The sequence below is a fragment of the Pelophylax lessonae genome (genome assembly GCF_965119305.1).
Source record: "Pelophylax lessonae genome assembly, chromosome: 1".
NCBI lineage: Eukaryota > Metazoa > Chordata > Amphibia > Anura > Ranidae > Pelophylax > Pelophylax lessonae.
In genome coordinates, this window is record NC_138768.1 from 26,223,707 (window position 1) to 26,236,757 (window position 13,051).

At 45.1% G+C, this 13,051-nt stretch overlaps 1 protein-coding gene across 1 annotated transcript in view; it reads right to left on the reverse strand.

Moving 5' to 3' along the window:
- LOC309563172 (vomeronasal type-2 receptor 26-like) overlaps nucleotides 1-13,051 on the reverse strand; it is a gene marked incomplete at both ends in the record, with an annotated part of 80,770 nt that overhangs the window by 41,391 nt on the left and 26,328 nt on the right. Inside the window, one exon of the mRNA XM_082267506.1 lies at nucleotides 1,527-1,650. Within this exon, the coding sequence (XP_082123632.1) occupies nucleotides 1,527-1,650 (124 nt within the window). The remainder of the gene's footprint in view (nucleotides 1-1,526; nucleotides 1,651-13,051) is intronic.

Consider the following 13,051-nt stretch of genomic DNA (forward strand, 5'->3'; position numbering starts at 1 on the left):
CGGGGCTTTAAGCTCCAATCAAACAGTCGTCATCAATGCAAGTAAATGGAAAAGATTACTTTATTACATGCGTATAAGCACAACAATGAAAAATAGTAGCCACTCCCATAGAAGATCGGTGTAATACTCCCAAAGGCTGGTAATGTTACAATCTTCAGGGGAGCCCCAGACAAATGGCTATCACCGGAAACATGTTGGGCATGGTCGCACACTGAAGATTGTAACATTACCAGCCTTTGGAAGAAAATTCTTTTACTGGATGACTGCTTTATAGGCAACCCAGAATGTTTCAGGAGAGACTTCCCCATTGTCATTAACCCAAAAGTATTCCCCTATTTCTTTATCCAGCATAGTGCATTGGATAGGGTCGCTTAATAAGGATTTATTTGAGCACCAATGAAACATGCCATTGTGGCCCTGGGATTTCTTAAGGAGCATTAAAACCATTGAGTGGTCAGACAATGGGGAGTCCCCAATGAACGACTTGGTGACAAATGTAATGGCGAAGGCAGCAATAAAGATATGGTCTATTCCAGCGTAGGTTTGGTATGGTGCATAGAAATGGGTGTAATCCTTCTAGGTCAGATTAAATCCCCTCGAAATATCCACCAACCCATGGGAGTGTATGAGCTTAGCGATCTTTAAACTTTGTCTAGGGGGACACAAAAGATTAAATCTGCAGTACCTCGCCCTGATTTATCAAGCATCTGATCCAATGCAATATTGGAATCCCCCCCCCCCCCCATTATCACCATGCCTACCAAGTGAGGAGAAAGGGTAGCCAACATGGAGGAGAAGAATTGTGTTTGGCCTCAGTTAGGGGCATAATAGGAGACAAAGGTATATTGAGCTCCATCCAAAGAACCTGGTAGGAGTATTTATCTACCCTCAGGATCTTTGATTTCCTGTGATGGTGAGAAGGTAGTGTTTTTGGAGAAGAAAATCACAACCTCCCTTAGTCTTATCCTCTGTGTTGGCCAAATAGAATTGAGGACATTTAGGGTGGATACATTTTGGATTAAACTGCTTGGGGAAATGGGTCTCTTGTAGGAGAAGCACTTCTTTCCCGTAGTTAGTAAACGCAATAACTTTTGCGCAAACCAATCAAAATACGCTTATTGGGATTTTTTTTACCAAAAATATATAGCAGAAAAGAAATTAGCCTAAAATGTTAAAAAATTTAGATTTTTACATTTTTTTTGAGAATTTCATATAAAAAAATATGAAAAATATTATTTTTTTCATAATTGTCGCTATTTTTTTGTTTATAGCGCAAAAAATAAAAATCACACAGGTGATCAAATACCACCAAAAAAAAAGCTCTGTTTGTGGGAAAAAAAGGACTTAAATTTAGTTTGGGTACAGCGTCGTATGACCGCGCAATTGTCCGTTAAAGTCACGCAGTGCTGAATCACAAAATAGGGCCTGGTCATTGAGCAGCCAAATCCTCCGGTCTGAAAGTGGTTAATTACAGAGATAACTTCTGCCCAGTTCAACAATAACTTACTAACAAATACAAACTCTACCGGTAATGTTGGATATCTCTCCTTCTGAACACGAGACGCACTCATAGCAACATTTCTGAATTAAAGATCCAAACTTTTTTCTGCTGCCAGGTAAACAGGAATCTGAGCATCGAGATACCGGAATCTGAAATCAGATATTATTATTATTATTATTATTATTATTATTATTATTATTATATTATTATTATTATTATATTATTATTATTATTTTGTAAAAGATCCATCATATCCCATGAGGTTATACAAACTAAATGTTACAAACAGGGATGAGGTTCTGGTTGCCTCTACCATGAGTTCAAGGGGAATTATGCAGGTTTGAAATCTGTTCAAGGTGCAATATTTTGGGGGGTTTCATTTTGGGTGTTTATTCATCTCAATTGTATGGTGGCCTCTATTTTAGGTTAACCACTTGCCGACCGTACACTGTATATGTACGTTGGCAGAGTGGCTCCTACAGGCAAAACAATGTACCGGTACGTTGTTTGTCTGTGGGCAGTTGGGGGGCTCCGATTGCCGCCTGCCACCCATCGCTCCCCGCTGAGAGAGAAGGACGGCCGGTTGTTGTAAACACAGCTGACCGTTCTTCTCTCTAAAATGATCATAGAGCCCCTGTGATCCTTCTATATAGGATCACATGTCTCTATGGTCATTTCAGAAGCCACGCCCCCACAGTTAGTATCACTCCCCTAGTTGACATTTAACCCCTTGATCACCCAAAGGGTTAACCCCTTACTTGCCAATGGCATTATTGCAGTAACAGTGCATATATTTAGCACTGATTACTGTAGTAATGTCACTGGTCCCCCCAAAAGTGTCAAAAATGTCAGTTAGGGGTCCGATCTGTCCGCCGCAATGTCACAGTCCCGCAAAAAAAATCGCAGATCGCCACGATTACTAGTAAAAAAATAAATAAATAACAATGACATAAATCTTTCCCGTAGTTAGTAGACGCAATAACTTTTGCGCAAACCAATCAAAATATGCTTATTGCAATTTTTTTTTACCAAAAATATGTAGCAGAAAACAAATTGAGTTAAAATGTTAAATGTTGTTTTTGAGAATGTCATACAGCAGAATGTTAAACATATAGTTTTTTTTTTTTTTCAAAATCGTCGCTCTTTTTTTGTTGATAGCGCAAAAAATAAAAATCGCACAGGTGATCAAATACCACCAAAAGAAAGCTCTATTTGTGGGGAAAAAAAGGACATGAATTGTCCATTAAAGTAACGCAGTGCCAAATCGCAAAATAGGGCCTGGTCATTAAGGGGGCAAATCCTTCCGGTCTTAGCCTCGGTTCACACTTATGCGATGCGGGAAGGCTGCGAATTCGCAGCCTGTTCCCGCATCGCAAACGCACTCCCGGCAGTTCCCACTGCCATATGCGATACGCTGGGGGTGTCAATGTAATCTTAACGACACCCCCAGTTTGATCGCATATCGCAGTGCGATCTTGCAGTTCGCACAGGATCGGATCGCACAAGTGTGAACCGCTGTGCGATCCGATCCTGATGCAGCTGCAAAAAAGGGTCCTGTGCGTGTTTGCTGCGGTGCGAATTTAGCCATACAAAGTGTATGGCTAAACTCGCACCGCACAGCCGATCGCATGTAATGAAGGAGCAGTGCGCTCCGACATTGCATGCGAACGCCGCAGCCGCATGAATGTGAACCGGCTCTTAAAGTGGTTAAATTGCTCTTTTATTTCAAGGTTATCCTTTAACCACTTTACCACCGGAGGATTTTGCTGTCTTTCGTCCAGGCCACTTTTTGCGATTCGGCACTGTGCGACTTTAACTGACAATTGTGCGGTCATGCAACACCGTACCCAAACTAAATTTACGTCCTTTTTCCCCCACAAACAGAGCTTTCTTTTGGTGGTATTTGATCACCTGTGCGATTTTTACTTTTTGCGCTATAAACAAAGAAAGAGTGACAATTTTGAAAAAATAACAATATTTTTCACATTCTTTTATATGAAATTCCCCCCCAAAAAATGTAAATATCAAAATGTTTTATCATTTTAGGCCAATTTGTTTTCTGCTACATATTTTTGGTAAAAAAAAATCGCAATAAGCGTATTTTGATTGGTTTGCGCAAAAGTTATTGCGTTTACTATCTAAGGGAAAGATTTCTGTCATTTTTGGTGTTTTTTTTTAACAAGTAATGGCGGCGATCTGCAATTTTTTTTGCGGGACTGCGACATTGCGGCGGACAGATCGGACCCTTGACTGATATTTTTGACGCTTTTAGGGGGGGTACCAGTGACATTACTACAGTAATCAGTGCTATACATATGCACTGTTACTGTAAAAATGACACTGGCAGGGAAGGGGTTAATTTTTTATTGGTGATCAAGGGTTTAATGTATGCCTGGTGCTTACTAACGTGTGTGGGGGGAGGTGACTGAGTGACACAGGGACAGATCGCAGGTTCAGCTATGCTGTCACTTAGGAGATCCGCCCGCTTTGTTTACACAAGCGGGCGGATCTCCACACTCGATTCCCCGACGATCGGGGAAGAGCGGCAGTGATCACCGCCGCTCCTCCCCTGGTCCGACTCCCGCTGTAACTGAATACAGCGGGAGCGAGCCTCCGGCGGCCCGCGCTCGCCACCCACAAGGGGAGGAGTCCAGTGACGTAGATCTACGTCGCTGGGCGATAACGAGCCACATTGCTGCAGTAGCAGCAATGTGAGCGGTTGTTATGTGGTTAAAAATAGAGGATTTTGGTTTCATGGGTGGTGTTTTGGGGTTCTCAGAATTTCTTTTTTTATTTTTGTATATTTGTTTTCTGATGATAGGGCTTTAAATTTAGGGGGCTCAAAGCACAGCATTCACCTGTTTCTGACCTGATTTGTACTTGAAGCTGCCTTTTGTTCACAGCACACAGCTGCATAGTTAGAAAGAAAGAAAAACTAAATACAAGCATAGTGTGCAGCTAAACCACCTCACAGTATATGCCTCACATTTACATCATCCCTATTCCCCTAGTTAACCCCTTCACGCCAACTGTACTCAAATATGTGCCCCCACCAGCAGATGACATGGCTCCGCAAATCATCACTGACTGTGGAAACTTTACACTGGACCTCATGCAACTTGGATTCTGTGCCTCCCCACTCCTCCTCCAGACTCTGGGACCTTGATTTCCAAATGAAATGCAAAATTTTCCACAGTCAGTGATGATTTGGGGAGCCATGTCATCTGCTGCTGTTGGTCCACTGTGTTTTATCAGGTCCAAAGTCAACACAGCCCTCTAGCAGGAAATTCTAGTGCACATCATGCTTCCCTCTGCAGACCAGCTTTATGGAGATGCTGATTTAATTTTCCACCAGGACTTGGCACCGCCCACACTGCCAAAAGTACCAATACCTGGTTTAATGATCATGGTATCACTGTGCTTGATTGGCCAGCAAATTCGCCTGACCTAAACCGCATAGAGAATCTGTGGGGTATTGTCAAAAGGAAGATGAGAGACATCAAACCCAACAATGCAGATGAGCTGAAGGCCGCTATCAAAGCAACCTGGGCTTCCATAACACCTCAGCAGTGCCACAGGCTGATCACCTCTGGGCCACGCCACATTGATGCAGTAATTCATGCAAAAGGAGCCCCAACCAAGTATTGAGTGCATCCTATACTGCACATGGAAATACTTTTCAGTAAGCCAACATTTCTGTATTAAAACCAATTTTTTTATTTTTTATTGGTCTTATGTAATATTCTAATTTTCTGAGATACTGAATTTTGGGTTTTCACTAGCTGTAAGCCATAATCATCAAAATTAAAAGAAAGAAATGCTTGAAATATTTCACTCTGTGTGTAACACATCTATATACAATATAAGATCTTAACTTTTTGAATTGAATTACTGAAATAAATTAACTTTTTGATGATATTCTAATTTTATGAGATGCACCTGTAGATTTGTTTTACCCTGAGACGTGAAGAGGTTAAAATAAAAGTTAGGAATACAATGATTAGGCCCTTTTATTCTTGATAAAACTATCCTGCTATATCCTCTGCGGCATCTTAAAGTGGATCTAAAGCCTTTTAGTTTTCCACCTTAATGCATTCTATGAAATTTGAGCTAAGCACATATCTCTGTAGTGTTTACTTAACTCTCTCCAAAGCTCTAAGTGTCGTTTCTCTCTGCTGCTTAATTCCTCTGTTTTCAGCATAAGTCACTTCTGACAAGTTCAAGAACACATGAGATAACATCATGAGCTCAAAATGTGTGTTGGGGAGGGAGCCTAGACGCAGATAAGCAGGGAGCTTGTCTATTCAGAATACAGCTCTGCATGTTCTTCATTCCTCTGCGGAGGGGGGTGTGTCCCTTTTCTCCAATCAGCTCTCACAAAGTGTAATTCCAGTCTCCCCACCCCTATGTATTGCTGAAAGATGAAGAAAGATTTTTTACATGATCTTCACTTTTCAAAGGGAGTAGAAAGGGGAAGAGAGCAGATATACAAATAAAACTTATGTAGGAGGATTTGTTTTATCTCTGTGTATCATCTGAGGCTATTCACTTCACTGGGTATATGTGAGGGTTTACAACCACTCTAAAGGTGAAAAACCTTCTGTGTTGCACAATGCCCCCCCCCCCCCAGCTCCCCCCTTATTCTTACCTGAGCCCGTCCGGCTCTTGTTGCTGTCTCCCTCCTCCCTGGGCAGATTGATAGCAGCGGAAACCATTGGCTCTCACTGCTGTCAATGAAATGCTGTACCGAGGGAGCAGGGGGGGGGGGGGGCAAGCCACACACTCTGTGTCAATAGACCCAGACATTGTGGCACGCAAGGGAGCCCACATGGGTTTCCCTGGGGGCACCTACTGAAGAGGAGGGGACAGGAGCACCGGCAGGGGGACCCCAGAAGCAGAGGATGGGGGCTGCTCTGTGCAAAACCATTGCACAGGGCAGGTAAGTATAACATGTTTGTTAGCTTAATTAAAAAAAATAATTAAGCTTTAACCACTTGCTAAAAGTATACAGTACATATATGGCAGCTCTCCTGCACTGCATCACGTACCTAGTATGCGATCCGTGCACTGGGCTACGGAGCGTGCCTGCGCACCCCACCATCCCGGTTGTGGTGGGATTGGCTGAAGCATGAACCAATCAGTGGGTGCTGGCTGCTGATTGGTCATCGGCACCCGAGGATCGGCTCCAGGGATTACTGAAGAGAGCCCTGTGTAGGTAAACAAACATAGGGCTCTCTTCTGATATCAGAAATGTGCTGTTTAGTAAAAACACCTCACACAGCACACACAGTACCACATGTTGGCCACACATGTAACCCTTTGATCGCCCCTGATGTTAACCCCTTTCCTGCCAGTGTCATTAGTAGAGTGACAGTGCATATTTTTAGCACTGATCACTGTATTGGTGTCACTGGTCTCCTAAAAAGCCTCAAAAGGAGCTCATAGTTTTTGGATGCTATAACTTTTGCACAAACCAATCAATATACGCTTATTAGTCTTTTTACCATAAATATGTAGCAGAATACATGTTGGCCTAAATTGATGAAGAAATTAGATTTTTATTTTTTTTTATTGGATTTGTTCTATAGCAAAAGTAAAAAATATTGTTTTTTTTCAAAATTGTTGTTTTTTTTTTTTTGTTTATAGCACAAAAAGAAAAAAAAAAAAAAAAAAACTGTGGAGGTGATCAAATGCCACCAAAAGAAAGCTCTATTTGTGGGAAAAAAGGACATGAATTTTATTTGGGTACAGTGTCGCATGACCGCGCAATCGTCAGTTAAAATATTGCAGTGCCATATCGCAAAAAATGGCTTGGTCATGAAGGAGGTAAAACCTTCTGGAGGTCAAGTAGTTAATGTTGTGTTAATTTTTGCAGTGAAGTCCCAGCCTGTGCTCTTTTTGGCAAATGTTGGCCTAGGCTTGCTTTTAAATCAGTCCAGCTTATGAGATCCTGGTTTTCCCTCTCCGATCTCTCAAATTTGCTATGGTAATGGAACAATTCTCCCCAGCATAGCGGCAGCATGGCTACTAAGAGAAAAGAAGAGAGGCTTCCGCAGAAATTTGCAGCATCCATGTTCTAACTGGCAGACCTGTGCAGGAAATATGGTACCAAACCCGCGGCCTCAGCAGCCATCTCAGCTGCTCTCCAAACATCACAGCCTTTTGCATCAATGAATCCACAAGATAACTCAATGGAAGTCCATATTACCTCTGACAGCTCTTCAGCATCTCCTCCAGGCACTCCTGCACTCCAGAAGCCCAGCTAAAGCAAGCATGTGGAAAGATTCTCATGTTACTGACATTCATGAGCCGAGCCATCCTTATATCTCTCATGGGTTCTAAGGGGCACAACCTGATGCCATAGCCTTATTTCCTACTGACAATTTGCCATTGTTGGACACTACCCTCAAGGATATGTTAATGGTTCCTTAGACACAGTCAGATAAGATTTCTCTCATGCAGCATGCATGATATCACCTCCCTAGGGGACAGAGTGACACATATAGAACAAAAATGGAGGACTATGAATCCACTGTAAATTATCTTATTGATGCTCATGATGCACACATCAAGGAACATAACTGGATCAAAGGTAAATTGGCATATCTAGAAGAAAGGTCCCTTCAGAATAATATCAAAATTCGGGGGATATCTGAAGCTGTGCAGGCTCCTGAACTATCCACCTAATGTATGTTTGCAGCCTGATCAAAGCAGTTCTGCTGGAGCTTAAAAATATTGAGCTGGTCATGGACTACAGTCACAGGCTCCCCAAACCTCAACACCTCTCTGACTCCATACCTAGGGATTTTGTCCTGCGCATCCATTTCTATCATGCCAAAAAACAAATTATACAGAAATCTAGAACTGCGGGGGACTCTACCTGAACCCTATGCTCACCTACAACTGGTTGCTGACTTATCGCAGCATACATTACAACGTCACAGGGAACTGAATACATTAACGAAAGCCCTGCAAAATCACAAAGTCCAATATCAATGAGCCAACCCTGCAAAGCTGATGATTATGTTCCAAGGATCCAAACACATGGTATCCTCCCTACAGGAGGCCTACATTAGCTGCACTCATGGGGTATCCTGTAGAAGCCTATTGCTCTCCTGTCCATACAGCAAGAGAAGGACAAACCATCTCCTGACTGCCCAATGCCTCAATGCAACAACAATAGGCCTAGACCTGACAGTCTGCAGCTGACCTAGCTAGTCTGACCACCACGCTTCTTGCCTGCCACAAGTTACCTGTCTTCCCTGCTCCTGTGAGCAGTCACCTGCCTGCTAGCTAGTGTCAGCCTGTTGTCTGCCAAGTCCTGGGTCTGCTGCTCCTCCTAGTAGGCCCGATCTGCCCATATTTTTCTGGTGGGCCGGAGCCCTCGGGCCACTTGTCAATGTGGGGTCCAAAGCCAAGCTGCCCCTTGAGCCTGCGTGGCTAGCACAGCCTTTCCATTGCCAGCCCCCCATTGGGTCTGCAGCCTCCTTGCCACTCTGCAGCCAGCCATTGGAGCCCAGAGGGCGGAGACTAGCGATCAGCTGACAGGTGAGTCAGGCTGTGACAGGGGAGGAGCTGAGAGAAGTCTCCCCTGCATGAGCTGTGACTCACAGCCTGTAAGGAAACCTCATGTCCTGATACTTATACAGGTGTCACAGTGACACAGACTGCTGCTGCTGCTGACTGACACGTGGAGGGAGCCAGAGAGAAAGTGCCTGTGATTCTATTATATATCCCCCAAGGTAAGAATTTTTCAGGTGAGGGGAGTGATGGGGATAAAGGCTTTTATAGAGGGACAGGACCTTATCACTGGTGGGCTTCATCCACCCTGTCCACCCCTCCTTCTGGCTGCATCTACCCTGCCCACCCCTCCACCTGGTTGCATCCTATCTGTTCACCCCTCCACCTGGCTGCATCCACCCTGCCCACCCCTCCACCTGACTGCATCCACTCTGTCCCCCCCCCTTCACCTGGCTGCATCCACCCTGTCTAGCCCTCCACCTGGCTGCATCCACCCCTTCAACCCCTCCCCCTGGCAGCATCCACCCTGCCCACTCCTCCACCTAGCTGCCCCCACCCTGTCCTCCCCTCCACCTGAATGCATCCACCCGGTCCACCCCTCCAACTGGCTGCATTCAACCTGTCCACCCCTCCAACTGGCTGCATTCACCCTGCCTACCCCTCCACCTGGCTGCAACCACTCTGTACACCCCTCCAACTGGCTGCATCCACCCTGTCCTCCCCCCACCTTGCTGCATCCATCCTCTCCTCCATCTGTCTGCATCCACTCTTTCCTCCCCTCCACCTGGCTGCATCCACTCTTTCCTCCCCTCCACCTGGCTGCATCCAATCTTTCCTCCCCTCCACCTGGCTGTGTCCATTCTATCTTCCCCTCCACCGGGCTCTGTCCTCCCTCCACTTGGCTACAACCCTTCCCTCCTGTTTCCACCTGGCTCTATCCTCCCCTCCACCTGGCTGCATCCACTGCTCTCTTCTGTCCACCTGGCTCCATCCTCACCTCTGTCTGGCTGCATCCCCCCTCTCCTCTATCCACCTGGTTCCATCCTTCCCTCCATCTGGCTGCATCCTCCCTCTCCTCTGTCTTCCTGATTCAGTCTTCACCTCCTCTCCTCTATAAACCTGGTTCCATCCTCTCCTTCACCTGGAGGCATCCCCCCTTCCCTCTGTCCACCTTGCTCTGTGATAGTCTTCACCTGGCAACATCCCCCCTCCTGTCTTCCGTCAACCTAGCTCCATCCGCCCCTCCCTCTCCCAGCTCTGTCCCTTCTTCTCCATCCACCTAGATGCAGGGCAATTGCCCTGGGTGGCCACCCTAGGCAAGATTGTAGCACCAAATGAGTGAAAGATGAGTATAAAAAGTGAAATAAGTGAAGGGGGTCTGACTACTTTATGGATGCACTATATATAAAAAAACCATGGGCCGGTACGTATGTTTTTTTTAAACTAGAATTTATGTACAATTTTCTGTTCTTATAAATTATTAAATAATAAACCACTAAAGGCAGCAGCAAGAGTCATCGGTTTGAATCCCAACCATGGCAATTCCTGCCTGGAGTTTACATGTTCTACCTGTGCCTGCGTGGGTTTCCTCCAGGTACTCCAGTTTCTTCCCACACTCCAAAGATGTGCTGGTCGGTTACAGTAATTGACCCCTGTCTAAATTGGCCCTTGTGTGTGTGTGAGTATGAATGTGAGTTAGGAACCTTAGACTGTACGCTCATTGAGCGTAAAGCACTGCGTAAATTGATGGTACTGTATAAGTACCTGTAATGAAAAAATATAAATATATATAGAAAAACAGAAAAAGTCCAATCTGTAGCACCTTGTATATTTATTAAAAGAGTAAAAAACTCATCAAGGATACATCAAATTGACAAAAATCACAACGTTTTGGATCTATTGAGATCCCTTATCAGGTATAGCAAGCATGAAAATTTTTTTGGGAGAATCCAAACAGGCACAATAAGTGACCCGAAGTGCTGACAATATGGGGAGATCATCCCGCAGTAACTCGGCCCCCTGCTCTTGTCCTCCCCGGGAGCAAGGCACTCAGGAATGCAGCTAAGCCGGCAAATATCTGAGAAATTCTGGACCCAGGCCTCCAATATGGCGGCGTCCTTCCCCTCGAGTGCCCAAGTATCCTTTCAGTGGCTTTCACAACACCAGCTTGTCTCTGAGCCAACCACCAGCGACACAAGCTCCCTGCAGAACACTGCCAAATCCTCACATCTCAGCCTGTATGATCTGCACACTGTAGCAGCAGATATAAAAGATACATTATCTTCTGCATTCTCAGCTGCCATTAATGACCTTAAACAAGATTTTTCAGAACATTCCAAAGAGAGTACAGGATGTAGAAATGCTCACATCCCATCAAGAGTCACACATTCAACAGCTCTATACAACACAGGATGCCCAGATCCTTCAAATGAGAGACATGCACAGACACTTGGAAGACCTCAACAATCGAGGCCGTAGAAATAATCTTCGAGTTTGTGGTGTTCCTAAATTGGTGGAACACGATCAGATCCAACAAGTGGTCAAAGCCATATTTAACGACCTCCTTGACAGACCCAGAACTACTACGATTGAAATGAAGCAGATTCACTGAGCACTGCAACCTAGGGGTAAAGACACAGACCCGTCAAGAGAGATAGTATGCTGCTTGACCATCTTTCGCCTCAAAGAGGGCATACTCAGGCTGAGGACCCTGAAAATGATATCAATTAATGCAAAAACATGGAAAGGGCTAGAGGGCTGCAAATGGCAGCAAAATCTTCTTAAGAGCATGGAAAGTGCTCTGCAAACAAATGTGGATAGGGAAATAACTTAAAATAACATAAACTAAAAAATAAAAAAAAAATAATCATCTTGATCTAGGAGGACGAGGCCCATACGGAGTAGGAGGTTGAGGTGGCGGTGGATGTGGCCCTGTAGGTGGAAGCGGCAGTGGAGGAGGACAAGGTAGCCAACACTGGTTTTTGTTTTTAATTTTGTTTCTTTTTAAATTAGGGTACACCCCAAAAGAGTGAGAAAGATCAAAAATACAACAATGGCTGATTAAGGCTGGTATACATGTTTATTCTGCACAAGGTATGGACAAGTCCTGTGGGATCCATGCCTGGTTCATTTTAATGAACGTGAGCTTGTCCACATTGTCTCTGGACAGGTGGCTGCGCTTGTTTGTGATAACGCCCCCAGCCGTGCTAAATACCCGTTCAGATAATACACTGGCTGATGGGCAGGCCAGCACCTCCAAGGTGTAAAGGGCAAGCTCAGGCCATGTGCCCAATTTGGAGACCCAGAAGTTGAAGGGGGCAGACACGTCATTCAGTACGTCTAGGCATGTGCAGACATACTGCTCCACCATGTTAGTGAAATGCTACCTCCTGCTAAGACGTTCCATATCAGCCGGTGGTGCTGCTGCTTGTTGTGGCGTGCTGACAAAGCTTTTCCACATTTCGGCCATGCTAACCCTGCCTTCTGAGGTGCTGGTGGTGCCCTGGCTGCGTTGGTGACCTCTTCATCCTCCTCTGCCTTGGCCTTGTGCTTCCACTGTGCCCCCGCTGTCAGGTGGGAATGCCAGCAGCATCGCGTCTACCAGCGTGCGCTTGTACTCGCGCATCTTCCGATCGTGCTCCAGTGAGGGAATTAAGGACGGTACGTTGTCCTAGTAATGGGGATCCAGCACCGTGGCCACCCAGTAATCAGCACAAGTTACAATGTGGGAAACTCGGCGGTCATTGCGAAGAGACTGCAGCATGTAATCGCTCATGTGTGCCAGGCTGCCCAGAGGCAACGAAAAGCTGTCCACTGTGGGAGGTGTATCGTCTGTGTGTAACGCTCCTGCGTTTCATGTATGGTGTGGATTTTCAGCTGCAGAAATATTCCACTTCAGTAGTCATGTAAGAGAGATGCTGAGATACCATTCCCAACCTCAATGACTCATCATGTGTGGAAGGTCTTAATTCAGCTAGTAAATACACACACTCAACAAGCTGGTTCCTAGAGTGACTTTATGTATGTAGT